The sequence below is a fragment of the Bubalus kerabau genome, chromosome 10, assembly GCF_029407905.1.
Source record: "Bubalus kerabau isolate K-KA32 ecotype Philippines breed swamp buffalo chromosome 10, PCC_UOA_SB_1v2, whole genome shotgun sequence".
NCBI lineage: Eukaryota > Metazoa > Chordata > Mammalia > Artiodactyla > Bovidae > Bubalus > Bubalus kerabau.
In genome coordinates, this window is record NC_073633.1 from 59,330,727 (window position 1) to 59,358,041 (window position 27,315).

The 27,315-nt window shown below is 39.2% G+C and overlaps 1 protein-coding gene across 1 annotated transcript in view; it reads left to right on the plus strand.

Annotated features, from left to right (window-relative positions):
* The first annotated feature begins 1,685 nt into the window (after positions 1 to 1,685).
* Positions 1,686 to 27,315, plus strand: part of NEDD4 (NEDD4 E3 ubiquitin protein ligase) — a 146,093-nt gene continuing 120,463 nt past the window's right edge. The window contains exons 1-2 of the mRNA XM_055537883.1: positions 1,686 to 1,838; positions 18,933 to 19,006. Coding sequence (XP_055393858.1) covers positions 1,794 to 1,838; positions 18,933 to 19,006 — 119 coding nt within the window. The 5' untranslated portion in view covers positions 1,686 to 1,793. The remainder of the gene's footprint in view (positions 1,839 to 18,932; positions 19,007 to 27,315) is intronic.

The window sequence follows — 27,315 nt, forward strand, 5'->3', positions numbered from 1 at the left end:
TTATAAAACAGAAATTAATACTATTATAGCTTTTTAAATTTAGTTAAGCCAACAATTCCTGACCATTTTGGAATTTTGCACTATGTTAATTGCCACTCTTTCTCCCTAATGCAGATGATAAAATCTGAATGATGTATTGATGGAATTTTGATACATAATACAAACTATATGGGTCCTGCCAAACATAAAGTCCAACAAAATCTTATATAACAAACAATTAATATGGGCTACAGTCTTATTCTCCTTTCTGCACTTTAAATTGTTTACTCTGAATTCCTTAAGGAAAATTTAAATTAGATTTTGAGATTCCAGAGTTTTGCAAATTTCTGCAACTGTAGGAAAAGGACTCATTTGAAAAGACCCTGATGCTGGGAAAGACTGAAGGTGGGAGGAGAAGGGGGAGACAGAGGATGAGATAGTTGGATGGCATCACCGACTCAATGGTCATGAGTTTGAGTAAACTCTGGGAGTTGGTGATGGACCTGGAGGCCTGGCCTGCTGCAGTCCATGGAGTTGCAAAGAGTTGGACACGACTGAGCGACTGAACTGAACTGAGGAAAAGGACAAGGTATTAATCCTAACTTAGACAGTGAGCACTTATCATTTTCCCCATTCCCTTTGGGGTGGTTTATTTGATGAGGATCATCCTGTGACTGTAGAAGTATAAAACCATCAGATATGGCTGTAAAATAAGCATGATTATTCCATAATATGCTGCTGCTAAGTCGCTTCAGTCGTGTCCGACTCTGTGCGACCCCATAGACGGCAGCCCACCAGGCTCCCCTATCCCTGGGATTCTCCAGGCAAGAACACAGGAGTGGGTTGCCATTTCCTTCTCCAATGCATGAAAGTGAAAAGTGAAAGTGAAGTTGCTCAGTCGTGTCCAACTCAGCGACCCCCTGGACTGCAGCCTTCCAGGTTCCTCCATCCATGGGATTTTCCAGGCAAGAGTACTGGAGTGGGGTGCCATTGCCTTCTCCACTATAGTATAGGAGGTCCTAGTTTATTTTCTCCCTTCTTTGCTATCTTCCAGCGGTGCTGCAGATCAAGGCTTACTTAGCTAAGCAGATTTACAGGGTTAAGCCTGAAGGCTGGACATTATTGGCAGACCATATGACAAGAAATATTAATTGGTACAGTGTTTACAAGTCACAGGGAGTGAATTTCAGATCCTGAGTCCAAGGCTGATGCGATCCCTACTAGCGTCCCCATTTGCCGCCATGCTCAGGCTGGGTTTTGCACATGGGTCCCAAGGTCCGGCTGCTTTTGGAATCCGTAGCCTCAATCCACAAAATACAGGTCTGATTCTTAGCTTATGGAGAGAGTGAGGCGGATCTCAGTGAGACATGTTGCCGAGGAGAGCCGCAGCTTTGCTTTCCTGGGGAAGGGCTGGCGTCCTCTGGGCGCCACTGCCCGCTTGGCGAAATGCCTGGGGGCTGCCTAGATCCCCGAGGCGGCGAGGTCTGGCCTCATCCTCCTGGCGGGGAGACGGAAGGCGAGCCCCCAAGCCTCCCACCCGAGTCCCAGCGCGCACGCTCCCCCACCGCGCGCGGCTCCCAGGTCCGGAGCCTTTTCACGCGCGCCGCCGCCGAGGCGCCGCAGGCCCTCCCCGCCCCACTTTCTCGTGTCACTAGCGCTAGTTGGCCGCTGGGGGCGCTGTGCGGCCTGGGGAGGACGGCCCCCTCCTCCTCCAACTCCTCCCTCCTCTTCCCTCTTCTCCGCCTCCTCCTCCTCACTACAGTTCCCACTCTGGGTGGGGGCGAGCGCGTCCGGTTTGCAGGAACCTTTCGGAAATGGCAACTTGCGCGGTGGAGGTGTTCGGGCTCCCGGAGGACGAGGTGAGGGGTACGCGGGACTCCGAGCGGGCTTCCCATCGCGCTGCCCATCAACGGGACTGGAGGAGGGGGCGGCGGCCGGAGGGGCGGCTGTCAGCGCCCTCCTCCCTCTGCGCGAGACCCGGGAGCGCGCCGGGCGCTTTGGGGACCCCCGAGACTGCCCGGCTCGCACAGGCTTGTGGGCGGGGGCGTTGCTTTAGGAAGCGGCATTTTCTTCGCGAGCCTGTGGACTCCGCACCCCTCTTTTCTCTAGAACCGCCGCCTTCCTTGTCAGTTTCCTTCAGGAAGTGATGAAGAGGGGGTTAGGCAGCCCTCGGGTTGAGTGCGCGGGGGCACGCGCAGCACCTCGCCTGCCCCTTCCTGCCACCCCGAGCCGAGTATGCGTGAGCTCCGGGAGGGGGTGGGGCGCATTTCCCTGGAGCTTAGCATCCCGGCTGTTGATTAGACTATTCTGGCAAAGAGAAGCCCTTTGGGCTTAACTTTATGGACTTTGACCTGAAGTGTCATTAGTTTTTTTTTTTGTTTGTTTCTTTTTCTTTTTCTTCTGATATCCTTTTAAACTCTCTTAGACGAGATGGGGATGGGAAAGCAGGGAGATAGATTTTTCCCCCCCTCCCTATTTAGCAACAAGTGTCAAGTGTGGAAAGTTCATGTTATGTTTCCCTAGTCTTCACTGATATTTTACAGATGAAGCCAAAAAAGTATAAATATTTAAAAGGACTTGCCACAGCTGTTCAACCTTAAAATTCTGTGATTTGAGAAGGCAAAACTGTCTCTTATCAGCTAAATAACTTATGCTGGTTATGCCTTGTGCTTATTAAAAACAAACTTATTTGTAAAGAGTAGTTCCATTTTAAATGAGATGGGGCTTCCCTGTGTTATTGGTGATTGTCTCAAAAATGGGAATGGGTGGAAAATGAAAAGAATGTCTAGTCTAACAGTGACTGGTTATATTTTGCTCACAAAAAATATGAGCCTTCTTGCTGATTGAATAAGCTGTCACATGTTCCTGTTATCAGGATTAGACCCAATTAACTGTAAATCTTTCAGCCTAATTTAGATTAATTACTTAGATTGTTCTAAGTGTTGTAATAGTGCTTTCTCTTGGTAACTTGGTATCTTCAGTCTCTACAAAGTATCTTTATGTTTCTCTTGAAAGTTTTTGGTTTATAAGCAGTGGGCAACTTGTTGATGCAAGCAAGTTATCTCAGAGTGTTTTGAGAATGATTATGTGATGCAATTAGAATTGAATTTCTTAGTTATTGCTACCAGAGGAGAAAGACAGAAGTGGTGGACAAATGGTGGCTTCTTGGCAATCCTAAGGAAAGACTGTCAGTATGTTATGGCTGAAGATAATAGTCTAGCTAATGTCCCATTATTGTTCTGTAGAAGAGATCAGAAGAAACTAATGCAGTATTGAAACTAGGATAGCTTTCTTCTTATCAGATCTGTCTCCCTGCTTGCTACAACAAACTGTTCAAGGCAGATAATCTCAGACTGGCAGGCTGGCCTTGGACTTTCTTTCCTTGTTGTTGTTACTACTCAGAGGTAGGCTCTGCTAGTCCAGATTTCTCATCTTACTTTCTTCCAGCAGAACCAATTGATCCTAGATATCATCTTGCCAGAGGTGTCATTCATTCTGTTTCTCTCTCCTTCCATCCCTCTCCCCTCTTGGTACAGATCTGTGTTTTCAGTTATTTGCTTCTCACATCATTCTTCTTCCCAACTGAGATAAATCAAATTATGCCAATTGGTGGGTGGTCAGTCAGCAACTGGTACTAAGGGCCAGAAACTCCACCCTTTGAAATGAGGTTTTCCTAAACTGGCTGAAGGATTTGTACTTCTGGGCACTTTCGTGGTGTGGGGCCCACTCTGTTGGCACGGTGGGCATCCTGGTTGTCAATCTCATGACTCAGATTTCCCTCCTGCTCTCTCTGTTCCCTTTTTCCTCATTGAGGAAGAGTGAGATAGGAAGATAAGAGACATGATGATAAAGTGTCATCTTCCACTTCTTCCAGTGTAATTTGGGTTATTCATTCAACAGACACTTTTTAGCAGTCTGTTCTGTATTGCGCAGTATGCTAGGAACCAGGTACACAGAAAAAAAAAAAGGCTGTGTCTGCCTGTTTTGTGAGAGGCTCACAGTCTGTGGGGAAGACAAAAATCGCTTGTATTCTGGTAGAGATTGCCATTTCATCACTATCATTTGCTTTTTATTTTCTGACCTATCACAAAAGTAAAAGAGGGCTTAGAAAAATCACCCACTCATTCCTTTTATTTTTTGAAGAAAAACATTGCAGCGATGTCATTTTCTAAAACTCACAGACTAGCCTTGGAATAGGCAGCCCTCTGCTGTTGGTTATAAGTAAGATAGGGTTCATATGGCAGCAAAAGAGATAATTAGTTTAAATTAGAAACAGAAACAAAGAGAAAAATGAATGGAGATGGGATAGAAGATGGTGAGAGAACTGTAATTTAACCAGTATATACTGGAGAGCCACTGAGTCACACTGTATGAGCATGTTAGTATACCAAAACTTAGGTCATTATACCTCTCTCTCACTTGTCAGTGAGTTTTAGCTCTTCTAATTTAAGTGTCTTTGAGTAAGAGACAGTCCTGGCTCCATGTACAGAATTTTGTCATTAAAGTTTAATAAACTAAGAAAGTAGCGTAATTTATACCAAATTTACTCTGACAACCTCTTTTTGAAAAATATTTATTTATTTGACTGCCCTGGGTCTTAGTTGTGGCATGCAGGATCTAGTTCCCAGACCAGGGATAGAACCTGGGCCCCCTGCATAGGGAGCTCGGAGTCTCAGCCACTGGACCACTAGGGAGGTCCCTCTGACAGTCTCTCGGGATTAGTCGTAGCAGATAACTCCCACCCAGCTGTGTTAAGTAGGGTGATATACATGGGACCAGCCACTCAGCATCCTTTCCCCTTCATTTCAGTGGACTTACCTGTTACAAAGAGGCTAGAAAGCTAGACACCATGTTTCTCAGACTCCTGCATTTAGCCTTCCAGAAAGAGTGGTGAAACAGTTTTCCCAGTGAGGTACCCCTACTCGAGATGGGGAAGGTGCAAATAAAGTGATGCTACATAACTTCTTGTTTCTTTGGCTTTTTCTGCTGACAAGCATAGTCATGTAGACATTGAGGTTTTCTAACAAAAGTCTTTCAGTGCCTGATAAGTTGTTTTGTGGGCATTGATAGGAAATTACAGAAATAGTGGTGGTGGCAGCTTCCTGGCATCTAGATGGATTATGTTCGTAAAGTCAGCAGGTCTGATGGTGGCTCCTGATAACCTTCCTTTCTCAGATGTCACAGCTTCCTGGGTAGGCCAGTTCTGAGGTGTTTTGGGGTCCTCTAAAGGCACAGCCTAGAGCCTACCTCTCCAGCTCTTTTGGAAGCACCTAATTCCCTGTTGGAGAAGGCTCTTGAGAGTCCCTTGGACTGCAAGGAGATCCAACCAGTCCATTCTGAAGGAGATCAGCCCTGGGATTTCTTTGGAAGGAATGATGCTAAAGCTGAAACTCCAGTACTTTGGCCACCTCATGCGAAGAGTTGACTCATTGGAAAAGACTCTGATGCTGGGAGGGATTGGGGGCAGGAGGAGAAGGGGGTGACAGAGGATGAGATGGCTGGATGGCATCACTGACTCGATGGATGTGAGTCTCAGTGAACTCCGGGAGTTGGTGATGGACAGGGAGGCCTGGCGTGCTGTGATTCATGGGGTCGCAAAGAGTTGGATACGACTGAGCGATTGATCTGATCTGATCTGAATTCCCTGTATGAGCTTCTTTCTTCTGAAAATATCTAGAGTACCTTCTATTTCCTGCAGCTGAAACCTGACTGGAAAGGAAAAGAAAAGAAGGAAATAAAGAGGAAAGGATTGAGTCTCCATTGCCAGTTTGGGAGTAGAGTTTGCACATACAGAAGAATGGATGTCTCTGATGCTGACATCTACAACAGTACGTAAGCAACAGGGTTTCTAAGAAGTGCATGTTCTGACACTTCTAGACCCACTGTCACTGAGCAGAAGCAGACCCTTCCTGCCCTGGCATCATACTGAGCATGAGAACCAAGTTCCCAAACCTGTATTCACTGCACACAAAGAAGGAGAAGCGCAGTGTACATGGCAGCCATGTTAGTGTCTAACCCAGTACTTCATGTGTTGTTCTTTCCATCACTGCTTTTTTGCAGTTCTTTAATTCCAGCATAGGAAAAGGAGTACGTCAAGGCTGTATATTGTCACCCTGCTTATTTAACTTACATGCAGAGTACATCATGAGAAACGCTGGGCTGGAAGAAGCACAAGCTGGAATCAAGATTGCCAGGAGAAATATCAATAACCTCAGATATGCAGATGACACCACCCTTATGGTAGAAAGTAGAAGGCTCTTGAGAGTCCTTTGGACTGCAAGGAGATCCAACCAGTCCATTCTGAAGGAGATCAGCCCTGGGATTTCTTTGGAAGGAATGATGCTAAAGCTGAAACTCCAGTACTTTGGCCACCTCATGCAAAGAGTTGACTCATTGGAAAAGACTCTGATGCTGGGAGGGATTAGGGGCAGGAGGAGAAGGGGGTGACAGAGGATGAGATGGCTGGATGGCATCACCGACTCGATGGACGTGAGTTTGAGTGAACTCCGGGAGTTGGTGATGGACAGGGAGGCCTGGTGTGCTGCGATTCATGGGGTTGCGAAGAGTGGGACACGACTGAGCGACTGAACTGAATTCCAGCATCATTCTAATGATTTTTTGTGAGTTTCCATAGGAACAAAGAAGTAGATAAATTTAGTTCATTTTTAATAATTTGCTTTTTAATTATGTTAAACCAAGTGAAAAGTTGGAAGTACAGTACAAAGAACTCCAAATCCTCCTAAAGCAGATTCTCCATATGTTGTTATTTCACCATAATTGTTCCATAACCTTTTAATTGTCATTTTCATTAGTCTTTTTTGGGAACCATTTGAGGAAAACCTGCAGATAGGATTCCCCATTACCACTAAATACTCTTTATTTTCCTAAAGGAAGAATGTTTTCCTGCATCACAGCCATCCAAGCTAGGAAGTCAACATTGTTATGACACTACCACCCAATCCACGGGTCCCATTCAGTCTTTGACCAGAGTTCTAATAGTTTCTCTTCTTTAACAATCTAGAATCCCATCCAGAAGCATTTGTTGCATGTACTTTGTATCAGTTCCTCAGTCTTTCTTATCCTTAACAATTGTAAGGAGCACAGGCTGTATAACCTGTCAATGTTCCTCAACTTGGATCTATTTACTGTTTCCTCAGGATGACGTCAAAGCCATGCTTTGGGGGCAGGAGTTATTGAGTCAATACCATATTTTTCTCAGGGTATATCAAGGGGTGCTTGATTTTGGCTTATCGCATCATCATCTAACCTTGATCACTTGGTAATTTTGGTGTCTGCTAGGTTTCTTCTTGGTGATGTTGCTGCTTTCCCTTTATAATTGATTGATATTTTGTGGAGGCATATTCAGAGACTGGTAGTATCCCATTCCTCATTCATTACAAAAGGTTGTTGTTGAACGAAAAGACGCTGGGATTCTTGGCCTCCGGAGGAGAAGAATTCAATCCTGGGCCAGAGACGAGGCTTGACCACTCAGAGTTTTTGTGTAATAAAGTTTTATTAAAGTATAAAGGAGATAGAGAAAGCTTCTGACATAGGCATCAGAAGGGGGCAGAAAGAGTACCCCCCTGCTAGTCTTTAGCTGGATGTTAATATAGTCACTAGCAGTCTGTTAATGAAAGAAAGGAATGTCTTAAAACTCAGAATGGCACTGGGCCCCTCACCCATAAGATGCATTTTGGGATAATCTTGACACCAGACGATTCATCCCGGGCCATAAAATGATTAACTTGAATCTTGTAGAAGGGCAGATTACCATACAAATAGTTTAGTTTACATAGATTAGGGGAGCAATATCTGAGTATAATATACTGGTTTGTCAAGTAGGTTCTGAGCCATTAGGCAGAACCGACTTGAAGACAAAGTTTGGGGTAAATGCATAGTACATTAATATAGCTTAAGACAAACATTTCCATAAGAAAAATGGATTGGTTAACTCAGGGTTTGAGAATAGTTAACTAAAGGTGAAACCAGGTGTCATTATGGCAGCACAGTATTTTAAGAGAAACCTCCTTTTAAATTTGTATAGAGAAGGAAAAAAAATATCGCTAGTTTGTTTCTTCCTGCCACTTAAGAGAGATAAAAATGTCTGACAGTTGCAGGCTATTTCCTCCGTTTGGAGACCCCTGGCCTTCCTGCCTGTTACCCCCTCAATCAGATCTGCATCCACTAGTTTTAATATCCATCCATGACTTCCACCTGAAACAAATGCTGCTGTTTTTATTTCCATTTTTATTAATTGATGTTTTGTGTAAGAAGAACCTTTTCTTTCTTGGCCATTTGCTATCCGTTTATTTATTTGTATCAGCATGGACCTGTAGAATCCCACCTGTTCAATGGGTTGTAATTAATCTCTATCCTTAAATATTTTATAGCTCAAACTATCTCGGTTTGGCCAGTGGAAGCTTTTTCAAGGAGGTTCCTGTGTCCTTATGGCAAGTCCCCATCATTCTTTGGACTCTTCATTACTTTTCTGGCAGAAGATGTTCTAGGCTTCTATTTTGCCTGGTCCAGCACTTTCTGGGATCAGCCATTTCTCCTAGAAACACTGGTTCATTTAGTCATTTAGTAGGGAAATGGTTTTTAGAAAGGGCTTCCCTGGTGGCTCAGATGGTAAAGAATCTGCCTGCAATGCAGGAGACTTGGATTTGATCCCTAGGTTGGGAAGATCCCCTGGAGAAGGGAATGGCTACCCACTCCAGTATTCCTGCCTGGAGAATCCCATGGATAGGGGAGCCTGGCGGGTTACAGTTCATGGGGTCACAAAGAGTTGGACATGTCTGAGTGGCTAAAACGAACAGTGAAAATTCTGAGTTTCATTATCCTCATTCTATTTACTTATTTGCTTAGTCCCAATTTATATATGTTTCTGGTATAAATGATCTTCTAGTCGTGCAGGTATGTCCTCTGTCTGCCACTTCTGTACCCTGCGTTTAGCTCCCTGGGTGCCAGTGGAAGCACTGCCGTGTATGTCCATGCTGTCTTCCTCTCTCTCCTCCGAGACCCATTCCAGTGGGCATGCTACTGAAGCCTCTCTATATGGCACCTTCCTTTTCTCCTTAGTTCCCCATGCTGTGGACCTGCTGCTCATGCACCTCCATGCACCTTACTGCTCCCCCCAAACTCTGCCTGAGGCCTGCTGTTGATTCCTCTGCACCAGGAAGAGAAGAGAAGGGACTATAATTTTTTTTTTTAAACAGCTAACAATTAACAATTCATATATCACATGGGAACAGAATCTTGGAAGTACCCTTTAAATACATCACTTAGGGAGAGGAGGGGTATAAAAATTGGAATTTGACTAGGTTGTAATTCTGGCCCTGTCACTTACAGGACACCTGGCATAAGTTTTTGACATTTGTCCGAAAAGGATACTTAAGTTAGCTATTTGCCTACCTCCTAGCTATACCTGGTATTAAGAATATTATATTCTACCACACCTGGAGACCTATAAGATTGCTGATTCGAATTGCTAAACTCACTGTTCTACTGAATCAATGTTACTGACTTCTTCCTTTTTGAAGCTTCCATTTAGTCTGTATTCTGTCCCAATCCTGTCAAAATTTTAAGAGGATAAATGAATTGGAAGGTTAATAAATATTCAGATAAATGCTGAGAGAAAGACACAGCACAAACAAATACAAAAATGTCATGATGAGACTTTTGTGAAATAAATATATCTGTAACATAACCTCCTGGCCTGACCCAAATACTTGACTTTCTTGAGTGAGCCATGTTGGAGTGACGAAAAGACTAATGTGGACAACCAACCATGTCAGTATAGATAGATGCTGTAATGAAAATATCCTCCTCCAGGGCGAAAAAGTCATTTGAAATATAATCATAGTTGCCTTTAATTGAATACTTGCTATACACAGATTTCCAGGTTCTGTGTTCTCTATACTTTGTAATTATCCCAACTGTCCTGAGAAACTAGGTACTGCTATCTTCATTTTACAGATGGGAAATCTGAAATTGTGATTTGCTCAAGGACTTAATCTCAGTAGGTAGACTGAGCGACTTCACTTTCAGTTTTCACTTTCATGCATTGGAGAAGGAAATGGGAACCCACTCCAGTGTTCTTTCCTGGAAAATCCCAGGGATAGCAGAGCCTGGTGGGCTGCCGTCTGTGGGGTCACACAGAGTCAGACACGACTGAAGCGACTTAGCAGCAGCAGCAGCAGATGTAGGATTGAAACCCAGAACTCTTTTGTACCAAAGTCATGGTCTTGCCTCTGTCCTACTGCAAATAGTTGCTCAAATAAAAGAAATTAACAGAAGAGATTCTTGCTCAGTAAGAGGATGAATGGAACATGTGCAGAATTAACTTGCAACTATTCCTCTGTTCTGAATCTTCTGTTTTTTGTTTTTCTTATAGCTTTTCAGTGGACCTATGAAGTACTTGAATTCTGTATTTGCTTGAAAAATATTTTTTGAACATTTGAGTCAGGCCATTTGGTTATAATGAAGGACAACAGACTTTACTGAATTTATAGCCTAGAGGCAGAGAGGGTCATTAAATATATAATCACACATCAATGTTTTATAAATGTTATGAAGGAAAAGGTGTGTAAGATAAAAGTATATAACAGGAAAAAAAAAGAATTAGTCTTATAGGGAGGAGGGGAGAGAATATGAGGACAAGCAGAGGAAGTACACTAAGGATGGATAGGAGTTAGCCAGGCAGGGAAGGGGAAACGCCTTCTAGGTAAACAGAAGTGCATGTGCAAAAGATGAGATGGAGATGACCATAAAGACACCTTGAGTGTTGGAGAAAGAGGGACGGTATCAGGAGTTGAATCTGGAGTGGAGAGCAGACCCCAGTGAGGCACGGCCTTAAGGCCATTTATTAAGGATTTTGTATGGGACCCTAGGGCTTCTCAGGTGGCACTAGTGGTAAAGAACCTGCCTGCCAATGCAGGAGACATAAGAGATGTGGGTTCAATCCCTGGGTCGGGAAGATCCCCTGAAGAAGGAAATGGCAACCCACTCCAGTGTTCTTGTCTAGAGAATCCCATGGATAGAGGAGTCTGGCGGGCTACAGTTCATACGGTTGCAAAGAGTCCAACACCACTGAAGCGACTTAGCACGCATGCATGCATGGGATCCTAAGTGGAATGGAAACTCACTAATTACCTGTGTTACCTTATACACACATCATCATCACCACCAACACTGCTATTATTTTTCTCATAATTTTTTCCTCATGTATTTAATATTTTCTTTTCTTGTTATTTCTTCATTTCTTCCCATACCTCTGACTTTCCATCTGGGTTGACTTTTTTTTTCTGCCTGGAGAAATTCTCTAGAATTTCTTTCAGTGAATATTTCCTGCTAATGAAGTTCATTGGTTTTTGTCTGAAAATGTCTTTATTTTACTTTTATTACCATAGGGCAGGGAGGAGTACAATTTATCCATCGTGAAATGCACAGATTTTAATGTACAATTTGATGTACAATGATTTTCAACAACATGCATAGCTAAGCGTAGCTGACAACCCAATTAAGATGTAGAACATTTCCATCACTCCTAAATGTTTCCTTGAGTCTTCTTCCATTCAACTTCTCACCTTCACTCAGGCAACTTTTTATTGCCATGAATTAGTTTTGCCTTGGTCCTGAAACTTTGTTTAAATGAAACCATACAGTATTTACTTTTTGGTGTCTGGCTTCTTTTGTTTAATGTTATGTTTTTCAAAGTAATCATGTGGTTGTTTGATTTAGTAGCTCGTTGTTTTTATTGCTGAGGCTTCCCTGGTAGCTCAGCTGGTAAAGAATCTGCCTGCTAGGTAGGAGACCTGGGTTTGATTCCTGGGTCGGGAAGATCCCCTGAAGAAGAGATAGGCTATCCACTCCAGTTTTCTTGGGATTCCCTGGTGGCTCAGATGGTAAAGAATCCACCTGCAATATGGGAGACCTGGGTTCGATTCCTGGGTTGGAAAGATCCTGTGAAGGAGGGCATGGCAACCCACTCCAGAATTCTTGCCTGGGAGATCCCATGGACAGAGGAGCCTGGTGGGCTACAGTCCATGGGGTCCCTAAGAGTCGGAGACGACTGAGGGACTAAGCATAGCACACAGTATTCCATTGTATGAATTTACCATATGTTTATGCACCCTGCTTTTGATGGACCCTTCATTTGTTTCCAGGTTTTGGCAATTATGAATAAACCTACTATGAACATTCATCTGTAGATCTTTTTTATGGAAATTATATTTTCCACAAATATAGGATATCAACTTGATATGTTTCCTTCCAGACATGTTTTATGTATAAATAAGCATTGGTATATGTGTGTGTTAAGTCACTTCAGTCATATCCGACTCTTTGTGACCCTATGGACTGTGGCTGACCAGGTTCCTCTGTGCATGGGATTCTCCAGGCAAAAATACTGGGGTGGGTTGCCATTTTCTTCTCCAAGGGATCTTCTGACCCGGGGATCAAACCTGCATCTTTTTTATCTCCTGAATTGGCAGGCAGGTTCTTTACCACTAGTTCCACCTGGAAACCCAGAAGCATAGGTATGGTGTAACACATTTTAAAGTAGTGTTAAGATGTAAGGTAATGATGAGATTCTTTTGGGGGGAGGTTAATGATTGAATAAAAAAGTTATAGTTTTTAAATGAGGAATACTCTTGCAGCTGCATTAACTATGGCACTTCTCTTTCTTACCCTCCTGCTCTTTACCTGCAGTTCTAAATTTTAGTATCCTTCATAATCACCTGCAGAGTTTGTTAGACTACTGGCGCATCAGTAGTCTATTTTCAATAGGTTCTGAAAATTTCAATAGGTTCTGAAAATCGGAGTTTCTAAACTCATACTACTAGTCCAGGGAATACACTTTGAAAATCTCTAATGTCTCTTAAATCTAAGAATTATGGGTATTCTAGTTTATCGTGGTCATTATTGCCAAAAACTCCTGAGGAATTTTGATCATATGTAGCAAATATATAGCAGTCATATATATATTCCAGCATTACTAGGACAGCCCTGATTTCATTTAGTTTTCAGTAAAGATTATCTAGCATTTATATTTTCATTTATATTTATACTTTTGTAAAATGTTTCAAGTAAATTTACACAGCAGAGAAGAAAAACTGCCATCAAGCCACAGGTTCCAATATTTAATTTGGAAAAAAAGTTATATAAAAAAAAGTTAAATCCCTCCCTCCTACCCTAGTACATTTTGTTATGTAAATATTCAGTATTTATATTATTACACTGTGTAGATATAGTATTATTCACATCTGAACCATTGTGCCATATTTATAATTATTTATTGTACATTTTTATTTGCTTTCATTTTCTGTACAACTGTCACATATTAAGGGAATCCTGGTGGTTCAGTAGTAAAGAATCCACCTGCCAGTGCAGAAGACGTCTTTTGCATTGGGTTAAATCCCTGGATCGGGAAGATCCCCTTTAGAGGGGGAAATGGCAACTGATTCCAGTATTCTTACCTGGGAAGTTCCATGGACAGAGGAGCCTGATGGGCTACCGTCCATGAGATCTCAAAAGAGTCATACATAACCGAGCAACTAAACAACATCACAAATTAAAGTGCAAGCTGCCTGAAAGCTTTACAACTACTCAGTGTGTTTATACATACACACATATGTAATGAATGCTGTCCATTCCCTTTTCGGCATTCTTGTTAGAGACAGCTTCTTGCTATGTTGCATTCCATCTGAACGGCTTGCACTCTACACCTGTCATATCACTATTGTCTGCAGGATTCCGTTTATCAGCATTGTGAGAATTCTCTTGATCTCTTTTCTGTGTTGGATCCACTGCTTTTTTTCACCTCTTGTCTTCCTCTTTCCTGATTTAGTCCCATCCTTTGTATGAGTGGGCAGTTACTATTCACTAGAGCATTTCACAGTAGGGTTATCTGAACCTATTATTATGGGTTATCTGAACCCTATCAATATGTGTTATCTGAACCAATCCCATAGTGGTGGGATTCTCACATACAGTATATACCCCCAACCCCTTTGACTTCCTCACAGAGAAGTCTTCCAGTCTTCTGGGCCCAAGAAGTGAAGGGGCTGGGAACTCACTGTTTGTGCAGACTTTCCCTTGCTTTTAATTTGGTACCTTATTCGTACTTTCAGCTACTTCAGAAAGATTTGTTGTTAATCAAGAATTTATCATCCCCTACTGTTTGCCAAGTAATCTGCTGGGTTCTATAGAGGATGCAAAGAAAACATAAAGATGAGTTTCTTGGTCTTCAAAATTTCACAATTTTAATAATCGAGAAAGACACATAGTTTATTGCCTCAGATACAAGATGGTATGTGATAGATGCTATGTAATTGAGCCTCTAACAAAGAGAAGGAAAATTCATATCAAGGGTTTTAGAAAAGATATCATTTGGTCTTTAAAGAAAGGACAGGCATTTTTTTAAGAAAAAAAAAATTAAATTTATACCAAACCTTTTAAATTAAATTTTAAAACCTAAATTAAATTTTAAAACCTTTATCTCATTATTATGGTAGCTATTTTCATTGTTGCATATTTACTTTATCCATCTTAATTTATGATTTTACGGAGTTGCCACAGAACAGATACCATTTGGCAACTTGATTATTCCAATTAACATAATTATTTTTTGTCATTAAATAATATTAATAATTCCATTTTTAATGGTCTCTAAAGAATCTGCCCAGATGATGTAGGACTTTAACAATGAAGCGGTAGAGGATGGGGAAGAATCTCCCAGGCAGAGGGACTCCAGCTTGTATAAAAACTCAGAGATAAGTAAACACAGGACATACCTTTTTTAAAAAGTAGACTGGTGGGAGTGAGCAACGAAAGGAGGGGAGAAAGATGAAGAGGTTAACAAAAATTCTCCCAAGACCTTTGAGAGATGGAAAGACTTAAAGCTCTGGATTTCCTGTTCCTGGTTTTTATTTATTTATTTGGTGGGGGAGGTTGACAGAAGATTAAGGCATAATTCATCACTGTTTTCATGAATTGTAGAGAAAATCTCAGCCTTTGGAAAGCTGCTTTTAATTACTGAAGCTGCCTGCATTGATAACATATTACCAGTTTGTTTCCCCCTGTCCTTGAAAAAAGCCACACATCTTTGCCTGCAAGTTGCAACCTTTTCATTTCACTTTCAAAAATCAGTAAAGCTCTCTTATGAGTGAAAGAGGGGGAGAGTCCAGCTTTAGTGAAGAGCCCTGGTCTGCTTGAGGATAAAGACTCTGTTTTGATTAAGGAAAAGATGTTTCTTTCTTTTTTTTTTTTTTGGTCTCTTTTTTACTCATTTGAGTACTATCTGGAATTCTGTTAATACTACTTTTAGTGTCACAATTCTAAAATTACTAAAGAGTGTGGTCTCTGGTTGCAACATATATGGCCTTCTTCATTTGCAAAGATAATATGGGTGTGATCTCTGATGATGGATGTGATCAAAGAGAGCAGTGGGGACAATTTTTTAGCATAAACTTATAAAATGAAGTTATATGAATGAAAATATGAAAATAAATGGTATTTCTTATTTAGTTTCCTGAAAGACTCTTAAATCAATATAGCTTTACATCATTTAACCACAGCATCTGAAGTAGTTCTCATTTTTGTGGTTGTAAAATGCAAGGATAAAGTTTAAAAGTTAAATGTGTCTGTGACTGTAAGTTATTACCCCTTGGAATTGTTTTTATTTAATGCTTGCTACATTTCTTCAGGAGACTTCTAGGGGATAGTTTCAGTAGAGGCTAATGTGGATGATTTTTAAGTCAGGAGATGGATTAAGAGTAACAAATATGGATTAGCTTTTTTTAGAAGGGAATGATAATTTCTTCCCTCAATTAAGATCATGTACAAATCACAAACAATTGTCTGCACTTAGAAAAGATAAGATTATCAAATAACATTATTTTCTGAGGGCACCTTTGATTATAATTTACCACTTGAGAAAATTTGTATTTATTAAGTCATCCCTGAAAAGATATCTGGTTTTTAGAATCAGTCTTGGGAATTAGTACCTACTTAATTACTGAATAGAGTAGCCACTTTAATAGAGTAGCCACTTCTCAGTCAACTAGTATAGGAAACAGTTGTAGGGCCAATAGAATGTTTAATTGACCTAATTATTCAGTGACCTTCCAGAAAAAAATGGTAGTTCTGTAAATCTCTTCAGATTTTTGGAAATCAGTCCCCACAGAAAACAGAAATTTCAATTTATGTTTTCCTCTCTGATTTTCCATTGCCTTTATTTCTGATACTTGAGGATTTCTCTTTTTACTTGTAAGATCGGCTGTGTATTTAATATTTGGTAATGGAGAAAAGTTATAAAATATCTAGTATCTCTAGTCAAGGATTTTTGTGTTATATGAATTTGTCATCTGAGTTTTATAGCTTAGAGGATATTTCTGTTATCATATTTATTCAATGGAACTTCCAGGAATGAGGGTGGTTCTAAGTATTTAGAAATGGATAAATAACCTATGATATGTATATTATCCGCCACCCAGATTTCTCCTCAGAAAGGAATATGACCTACTACTTGCTGATGGGATAATTTTATTATGTTTTAGAATTTTTATACAATTTTAAAAGGTTACTTTATATTTACAGTTATTACAAAATATTGGTAACATTCCCTGTGATGTACAATACGTCCTTGAGCCTACCTTGTACCCAGTGGTTTGCTACTCTGCCACTCTTATATTGCCCCTCCCAACTTCTCCCCACTGGAAACCACCAATTTGTTCTCTGTGTCTGAGCCTGCTTCTTTTTTGTTATATTCAGTGGTTTGTTGTATTTTTTCGAGTCCACATAAAAGAATATCATACAATATTTGTCTTTCTCTATATAACTTATTTCACTTAGCATGATGCCCTGCAAGTCTATCCATGTTGCTGCAAATGGCAAAATTTCATTCTTTTTTGTGGCTGAGTAGTATACATTGTGAGTGAGTGTGTGTGTGTGTGTGTATCACATCTTTTTTATCCATCCATCTGGCTGATGGAGTAATTTTAGATAGAACCAGTTGGGTTCCTCTCTGTTAGGCAACATTTGTTTCACATTTGTTGATCTTATAAATGCTACTGTGAAATCGTTGGCCTTGTGTATGTCAGTGATAGTTTATCTAGGGCTTATATCTAATAGTGAAATTCCTGGGCTATTGATTTAGAGCTTTCAATAGATATTGCCAAATATCTCTTCAAAATTACTCTCACGAACAGTGTATTAGAGTTCTTGGTTGTGTTTGTACTGGCAGCACATACACTAGAGATCTCTCATATCTGGTGAAATTGAGGATCTTTTCATATTTATTGACCATTCTGTATGATTTCTTATATTATGTTGTTTAAATATCACTTTGTGGCTTTTAGAAGTTCTTGATATATTCCAGATGGGCTTCTGTGGTGGCTCAGTGGTAAAGTATCTGCCTGCAATGCAGAAGATGCAGGTTTGATCCCTGGGTCAATCTCCCGGAGAAGGAAATGGCAATCCACTCCACTAGTCTTGCCTGGGAAATCCCATGGACAGAGGACCCTGGTGGGCTACAGTCCATGGGGTTGCAAAGAGTTAGACAGGACTTACCAACCGAACAATAATATATCCTGGATAATCATAATTTGAACTTGGTATATATATTTTAGATATTTCTACCCTGTGTGTCCCGTGGTTTTTTCATTTTGCTCATGGCATCTCTTTTCACACAAAGCATACATAATTTTAGTGTCAGAGCTAACAACTTTTTCGATTAGAGTTTGTATTTTTTAAAATTCTTTCTTCAATGTCAGAAATATTCTAAAATATCTTAAGAATTTTTTAAAGTTATCTTTTTCATTGTTAAAATTTGATGTATCTGGAGTTTGTTTTTATATGTAGTATAAAATAGTGATCAAATATTATTGTTTACTTCTTTACTCATTCTCACTCCTCTGTATGAATTTTAGAATCATTTGTTAAGATCTATGAAAGACTTTAAGGAGGGGAGTTGGAATTGTATTGAATTTGTAATTTACTTTGGAGAAAACATATAATAATATTAAATATTTATTTCCATGAATATAGTGAATTTTTTTCATTTATTTATATTTTCCTTATTTTCGTTATTTACAGATTTTATCCATAAAGGTCTTGACACTTTTTCTTAATTTTGTTTCTCTGTATCTAACAGTTTTGCTTATTTGTGAATTTTTTAAATGTGCATTCTGTTTTATAGTATTTTTACCCACCTTTTTATTTAAAAAAATTTGAGATCTATGGGACAACAAAACAATAGTGTAATTGTTTTAGTGATTACCCATCAGTCAGATCCAGAAATTGGCAACAGTTGATTATTCCCTTTACTTCCATATACACACACATTCATTCATGTTCAACTTTTTATTTGCTGAGCCATTTAAGCCTGAGTTGCAAACTTTATCTTACTTTATCCCTAAATACTTCAATATGTATTTCTTAAAAATAAGATATTCTTATATAAAACCTCATCATGCTATTATGATACCCAAGAATTTTAATGTTTCATACATTAAAATATCAATACATTATAGTTTTATTTAAAAAGTTTATTGAATGGCATTTAAAAAATAATTTTACCTGTCTAAATAATTATTACAAATGATTATGAACTTTGAATTTTGTGTTATCCTGTACCTAGCAAAAATGATGAATCCATATAAGTTCCAGTAATTTGGTTTTGGATTTTCTTGGCAACAATGATAAATTTTTGCTCATTATAATAATTTGACTCTAGCTTCTTTGGGTTTTCTTTGTAGATAATCCAGTCCTTACAAATAACAATACAATTTTTATTTTTCTCTATATGCTTTTAGTCATTTTAATTCCTGAAAAAATATTCTTCCAATTAATTTTAATATCCTATTTTTTATTTGGTGTATATATATATATAAAGATATGTGTCTTAAGTAAGTTATAAATAACATGAAAATAAAATATAAATTTTTGTATTTTAGGAAAATTCCCGAATTGTGAGGGTAAAAGTTATAGCTGGAATAGGCCTTGCCAAAAAGGATATCTTGGGAGCTAGGTAAGTATAATAAGTTGGGATGTAATTTTAAAACTTTGTATTAATTAATTAATTTTTTCTAACTTAGGTTAGATGAAAAATTGAGTGATATTGTTAGTAAACTGTTATATGAAGTTGGTTGTTTTCAGTTTATGGTTTACCAAATTCCTTGATATCTCAATTGCAGAATATGTGAAATTAGGCAAAGGTATAACTCAGAAAGGTAGTTAGAAGGTACATTAGTGAATTCTGTTTCTGGGAATTAGTAAAATTCTAACAGATTAATCCTTGGGCAGTTAACAACCATAAGCTGTGAACATATTACTTAAAGTAGCAACTTAAAGGCAGTGGAGCGTGAACAGAGCAGGTAGACGCTAGTGAAAGTCTAGTGAAGAGTCCCTGTTTGGAGGTGGGAGTTGTACTGAGTAAGTCTCCAATTTATGAATTAGTCTGAGGTCACATGGAATCAGAACATGGAAAAATTATAATATTCATGGCCTAGGAAATCAGAAGACTTAATCTGAAGAAAACATACAGTGGTGAGGATTCTGGAATGGAAAGAGCTGGAAAGGAGATGCCCAAACTATGTCTACTGTCATTTCTTGCTGACCCTGAATCACACATATGATAGCAGATTCCAGACAACTTAACTAAGGACAAAAGAGAAGAACAGAGATCAAGGTTGCTGCCCAAGAAACAGAGCTTGTAGTTCTTGTCCAAGTAAGATAATTAATTACATGATCGAATTAAATAAAAACACAAATTCTTATCAAAGAGAAAATGCAGCATCCACAGTCTCTACAACTTAACATTTATAATGTCTAAGATAGAATCCAAAGCTATGTAATCTATAAAAAAAACAGGTAAATGAAACACATTTTCAGAAGAGGAAAAAAATATGCTCATATAAGTAAAAAGATTGGAAATCTCAGGAATAAATTAGGAACCATAAAAAGTGAAAATTCTAAAACTGAAAATATAGTATATTAAATGAACATTCTTGATGATGTTAACAGCAGAATGGAGATGAAGAGGAAGAATTAATTAAACTTAGAGGTAGATCAATAGAAATTATTTCTCAACAGGAGGTGAGAGAGAAACAGATTAAAAAAAATTTAAATGAACACAGAGAGAGCCTCAGGGACTTGTTAAATAATACCACACAGTCTAACATACATGTAATTGGAGTCCTAGAAATAGAGGAGAGAGAATGAGGCAAAACTCTGTTTTAAGAAATAATGGCGGGCTTCCCTGGTGGCTGGGTGGTAAAGAATCTGCTGCCAATGCAGGAGACATAGGTTCGACCCCTGGTCCAGGAAGATCCCACATGCTGTGGAGCAACTAAGCCCGTAGGCCACAACTACTGAGCCCATGCTCCACAATAAGAAAAGCCGCCTCAATGAGAAGCCAGCACATAGCAATGAAAAATAGCCCCCAATTGCTGCAACCAGAGAAGATCCCACACAGCAAAGAAGACCCAGCACGGTCAAAATAAAATAAAAAAATAAACAAATTATTAAAAAAAAAAAAAGAAGTAATGGCCATATTTTTTCTAAATTTGATGAATAACACAAGTTTATAGTATCAAAAAACACAGAGCAGGATAAGTACTGAGAAGAACATCCTAAGGCACATAATAGTCATGCTGTCGAAAGCCAAGTATAAAGGACTGACAAAGCACTCAGAGAATGACAAATTATATACAAGGGACCTATAATTTAATTGACTACTGACTTCTCACCAGAAGCTACAGAGCCCAGATTAAAAAAAATGGGACAATAGAATAACTGTCAACCTAGAATTCTCTACTATATTCAGAGAAATGATTCTTTAGTATGATGACAAAGTAACAACACTTTCACATAAAAGAAAGCTTTGAAACCTTGTTATTAGCAGACCTGCACTTTAATAAAAGCTAAAAGAAGTTCTCCAAGGTAAAGAGGATAGATAGCAGATGGAAACTCAGATCCTTACAAAGGAATATAGAACATCAGAAATGGTAAACATCTGTAAACATCTGAAAGACTTTTAGCTCTTTTCATCATAATTTTTTAAAAAGCATGCCTGGTTATATCACAGCTTATTGTTTTTTATTATCTTATAGATGGAATCCATATAATGATTATTGTATAAAGGACAGGGATGGTATGCGTTATGAACTTTTTAGTAGAATGTAATATATTACGTGTAAGTGGAATAAAAAGTAAGAGTGTATATTGCAATATGTAGATGAACTGCTAAAAACTAATGTAAGTAATTATAGATTAAAAAACAATCAAAATTTTAAAATGAGATTCTTGGAAAAAAAATACTTAAAGGCGAGGAAAAGAACACATGATCAAAAAGAGAGAGAGAGAGAGAAAGGAGAAAGGAAAGAATAGAAAACCAGTAATAATTTGATACACCTAAATCTAACCATAACAACTGCATTAAACATTAATGAACTAAGGTGAACATGAGGTAGAAGTTATTAGAATGGGCTGAAAAAGATCAGATCAGTCGCTCAGTTGTGTCCGACTCTTTGCGACCCCATGAATCGCAACACACCAGGCCTCCCTATCCATCACCAACTCCCGGAGTTCACTGAGACTCACGTCCATCGAGTCAGTGATGCCATCCAGCCATCTCATCCTCTGTCGTCCCCTTCTCCTCTTGTCCCCAATCCCTCCCAGCATCAGAGTCTTTTCCAATGAGTCAACTCTTTGCATGAGGTGGCCAAAGTACTGGAGTTTCAACTTTAGCATCATTCCTTCCAAAGAAATCCCAGGGCTGATCTTCAGAATGGACTGGTTGGATCTCCTTGCAGACCAAGGGACTCTCAAGAGTCTTCTGCAACACCACAGTTCAAAAGCATCAATTTTTCGGCACTCAGCCTTCTTCACAGTCCAACTCTCACATCCATACATGACCACAGGAAAAACCATAGCCTTGACTAGACGAACCTTTGTTGGCAAAGTAATGTCTCTGCCTTTGAATATGCTATCTAGGATAGTCATAACTTTCCTTCCAAGGAGTAAGTGTCTTTTAGTTTCATGGCTTCAGTCACCATCTGCAGTGATTTTGGAGCCCAGAAAAATAAAGTCTGACACTGTTTCCACTGTTTCCCTATCTATTTCCCATGAAGTGATGGGATCGGATGCCGTGAACTTCGTTTTCTGAATGTTGAGCTTTAAGCCAACTTTTTCACTCTCCTCTTTCACTTTCATCAAAAGGCTCTTTAGTTCCTCTTCACTTTCTGCCATAAGGGTGGTGTCATCTGCATATCTGAGGTTATTGATATTTCTCCCGGCAATCTTGATTCCAGCTTGGGTTTCTTCCAGTCCAGCGTTTGTCATGATGTACTCTAAATATAAGTTAAATAAACAGGGTAACAATATACAGCCTTGACATACTCCTTTTCCTATTTGGAACCAGTCTGTTGTTCCAAGTCCAGTTCTAACTGTTGCTTCCTGACCTGCATACAAATTTCTCAAGAGGCAGATCAGGTGGTCTGGTATTCCCATCTCTTTCAGAATTTTCCACAGTTTACTGTGATCCACACAGTCAAAGGCTTTGGCATAGTCAATAAAGCAGAAATAGATGTTTTTCTGGAACTCTCTTGCTTTTTCCATGATCCAGCGGATGTTGGCAATTTGATCTCTGGTTCCTCTGCCTTTTCTAAAACCAGCTTGAACATCAGGAAGTTCACGGTTCACATAGTGCTGAAGCCTGGCTTGGAGAATTTTGAGCATTACTTTCCTAGCGTGTGAGATGAGTGCAATTGTGCGGTAGTTTGAGCATTCTTTGGCATTGCCTTTCTTTGGGATTGGAATGAAAACTGACCTTTTCCAGTCCTGTGGCCACTGGTGAGTTTTCCAAATTTGCTGGCATATTGAGTGCAGCACTTTCACAGCATCATCTTTCAGGATTTGGAATAGCTCAACTGGAATTCTATCACCTCCACTAGCTTTGTTCGTAGTGATGCTTTCTAAGGCCCACTTGACTTCACATTCCAGGATGTCTGGCTCTAGGTCAGTGATCACACCATCATGATTATCTGGGTTGTGAAGATCTTTTTTGTACAGTTCTTCTGTGTATTCTTGCCATCTCTTCTTAATATCTTATGCTTCTGTTAGGTCCATACCATTTCTGTCCTTTATCGAGCCCATCTTTGAAATGTTCCTTTGGTATCTCTGATTTTCTTGAAGAGATCTCTAGTCTTTCCCATTCTGTTGTTTTCCTCTATTTCTTTGCATTGATCGCTGAAGAAGGCTTTCTTATCTCTTCTTGCTCTTCTTTGGAACTCTGCATTCAGATGTTTATATCTTTCCTTTTCTCCTTTGCTTTTTGCTTCTCTTCTTTTCACAGCTATTTGTAAGGCCTCCCCAGAATGCCATCTTGCTTTTTTGCATTTCTTTTCCATGGGGATGGTCTTGATCCCTGTCTCCTGTACAATGTCATGAACCTCATTCCATAGTTCATCAGGCACTCTATCTATCAGATCTAGGCCCTTAAATCTATTTCTCACTTCCACTGTATAATCATAAGGGATTTGATTTAGGTCATACCTGAATGGTCTAGTGGTTTTCCCTACTTTCTTCAATTTAAGTCTGAATTTGGCAATAAGGAGTTCATGGTCTGAGCCACAGTCCGCTCCTGGTCTTGTTTTTGCTGACTGTATAGAGCTTCTCCATCTTTGGCTGCAAAGAATATAATCAATCTGATTTTGGTGTTGACCATCTGGTGATGTCCATGTATAGAGTCTTCCCTTGTGTTGTTGGAAGAGGGTGCTTGTTATGACCAGTGCATTTTCTTGGCAAAACTCTATTAGTCTTTGCCCTGCTTCATTCTGTATTCCAAGGCCAAATTTGCCTGTTACTCCAGGTGTTTCTTGACTTCCTACTTTTGCATTCCAGTCCCCTATAATGAAAAGGACATCTTTTTTGGGTGTTAGTTTTAAAAGGTCTTGGAGGTCTTCATAGAACCGTTCAACTTCAGCTTCTTCAGCGTTACTGGTTGGGGCATAGACTTGGATTACTGATTTTGAATGGTTTGCCTTGGAAACGAACAGAGATCATTCTGTCGTTTTTGAGATTGCATCCGAGTACTGCATTTCGGACTCTTTTGTTGACCGTGATGGCTACTCCATTTCTTCTGAGGGATTCCTGCCCGCAGTAGTAGATATAATGGTCATCTAAGTTAAATTCACCCATCCCAGTCCATTTTAGTTCGCTGATTCCTAGAATGTCGACATTCACTCTTGCCATCTCTTGTTTGACCACTTCCAATTTGCCTTGATTCATGGACCTGACATTCCAGGTTCCTATGCAATATTGCTCTTTACAGCATCGGACCTTGCTTCTATCACCAATCACATCCACAGCTGGGTATTCTTTTTGCTTTGGCTCCATCCCTTCATTCTTTCTGGAGTTATTTCTCCACTATCTCCAGTAGCATATTGGGCACCTACTGACCTGAAGAGTTTCTCTTTCAATATCATTTTGCCTTTTCATACTGTTTATGGGGTTCTCAAGGCAAGAATACTGAAGTGGTTTGCAGAAGACCCAACTAAATACTGTCTATAAATGATGCACTTAAAATACAAAGACACAGCTAAGATGAAAGAGAAGGGATGCATATGCCATACAAACAGTAAGCATATGAAGACAGAAGTGGAGTTTTGAATGTCTGATAAATGGATTTCAGCACATGGGATTTTTCTTATGAATATAAAATTTGTTCAAGTCAACCACTGTTATATTAATACAGTCCAGAAGAAAAAAATGCATGATCATTTCAGTAGGTGTAGAAAGTGCACTTGTCAATATTCAAAATCTTTTTATGATTAAAAAAAAACTGTCAACAAACTAATAATAAGATGCAGGATTAGTTTAACGTCTGAAAGTTAATCAATATAATATACCATATTACTAGAATAAAAGAAAAGTGATCATTTCAGTAAAAACAGAAAAAGCATCTGACATCATTGAGCACCCATTCATGATGGAAACTCTTAGCAAACTAGGGATAGATGGAAGTTGTAGATCTGATTAAGGTTTTCTGTGAGGAAGATAGTAGTTAACATTATGCCCAGTGATGACAGTCTGAATGCTTTCTGCTTAAACTCATGAATAAGAAAGTTTGTCTGCTTTCACATTCAGCTCAACATTGTGCTAGATGTCTTAGCTGTGTAATATGACTAGGAAAAGAAAAATAATACAGACTGAAAAGGGAAAAACTTTTTATTTGCAGTCAGATCATGTACATAGAAAACCTTAAGGAATCTACAAAAGGAAAAGCTGCTAGAACTAAAATATAAGACCACAAGATACAAAGTCATTGTACAAAAATTAGTCATATTCTTATATCCTCTAAGGGAACGACAGAGGATGAGATGGTTGGATGGCATCACCGACTCGATGGACGTGAGTTTGAGCAAGCTCCAGGAGTTGGTGATGGACAGGGAAGCCTGGCATGCTGGGGTCGCAAAGAATTGGACATGACTGAGCGACTGAACTGAACTGATCAATCAGTTAACAATTGGGAAATGAATTTTTAAAATTTAAAATTCATTTAAAATTAAAAACTTTGAAGGAATAACTTTAACAAAAGATCTGCAGGTACTGCACACTGAAAACTACAAAACATTGCTAACTAAGGGAAACTGAAGATCTAAATCAATGGATAAACACTGTCATATTCGTGGATTGAAGATATATTATTGTTAGAGTTGTATTTCTCTCCAAATTGAATAGATTTGGCTTAATCCTAATAAAAATCTCGGCATCTTTTTTTGAGAAACAGGTGAACTGATTCCAATATTGTTATGAAAAGTCAAAGGACACAGAATAGCCAAAACAATTTTGAAAAAGAACATAGGCCACATAGGTGGAGAATTTATGCAACATAATTTCAAGATTTTCTATACAGACAATCAAGACAAAGCAGCATTGGCTTAAGAGTAGCTATACTGTTTGGTGGACTAGAATAAAGAGTGTAGAAGTACACACACGCCCCACATACACACGCATACATATGTGTGTGGTCAGTTGCTTTAAGCGTTAAGGTAATTCAAGAGGAAGGATAATCTTTTACATGCACGATACTAGAACAGCTGGTTATAGGTGTGGAACAAAATGAAGCTCTGTCCTTATGACATATAATATAGAAAATTAATAAGAGCTAAAATTAATAAACTTCTAGCAGAAGACATAGGAGAAAATATTTGCTCTACTGAGTTACACAAAGATTTCTTGAATAAGACTAAAAAAATATGCACCGTAAAATTTTGAAAGAAAAATGTTGAAACAGACTTTATTAGAATTAAAAACTTCTGTTTGAAAGACATAGTTGAAAGTGAAAGTGAGAGTTGCTTGGTCCTGTCCAACTGTTTGCGACCCTATGGACTATAGCCCACCAGGCTCCTCTCTCCATGGGATTCTCCAGGCAAGAATACTGGAGTGGGTAGCCATTTCCTTCTCCCGGGTATCTTCCCAACCCAGGATCAAACCTGGGTCTCCTGCATTGCAGGCAGATTCTTTACTGTCTGAACCACTGTGTTGATTGAAAGACACAGTTAAGAAAAGGAAAAGGCAAGCCACCAACTGGAGAAAATGTTTTCAAAACATGTATCTGACAAGCACCTTTAATTCACAGCATATAAAAACTTCTTAAAACTTAGTAATAATATGATAAAATGGCCAATTAAAAATGGGCAAAATTCTTGAACAGATATTATCCAGGTGGAAGTGTCTAGCTGGGTTGTGAGATCTGGAATATATATTTATATTTGCATTTATGTTTTATATTTATATTTGTGAGTATACAGTTAATTGTTAAAACCATGGGTGAGATTTTGAAGGAAATATGTAGAGAAAACAAAAGGGAGGACCAGAAGGGTCTTGTGTAATGAAAGCTAAATGAGATGAGTTTCAAGGAAAAAATGGTCAGTAATATCAAACATATAGAGAGCCAGAAAAATAAGTGACTAGAAAGTGTCAATTGTTTTAGCAAGATTGGTGACTTTTAATGGAATGGGTCTGAAAGAAAGAGGTGGAAGCCAGATTATAGGGCTTTGAAGACCACTGGCTGTTGGGGAAATGAAGGAAGGGAGGTTGTAGGCTGTCGTGGTTATGAACAGGGTCTCTGGAGCCAGGTGCTTGAGCTTCAGTCCTCACTGTTCCGCTTCCTAGCTGTGTCATCTGGGATGAATTGACTTTTTTAAGTCAACTTAAAGTTGACTTTTTTTAAAAAAATAATCTAACCTGCCTTATAGGTTGTTAGAAGGATTCCAAAAGGTAATATATATATAAACCATTTATAACAGTGCCTGACACAGAGTAATTGCTGCA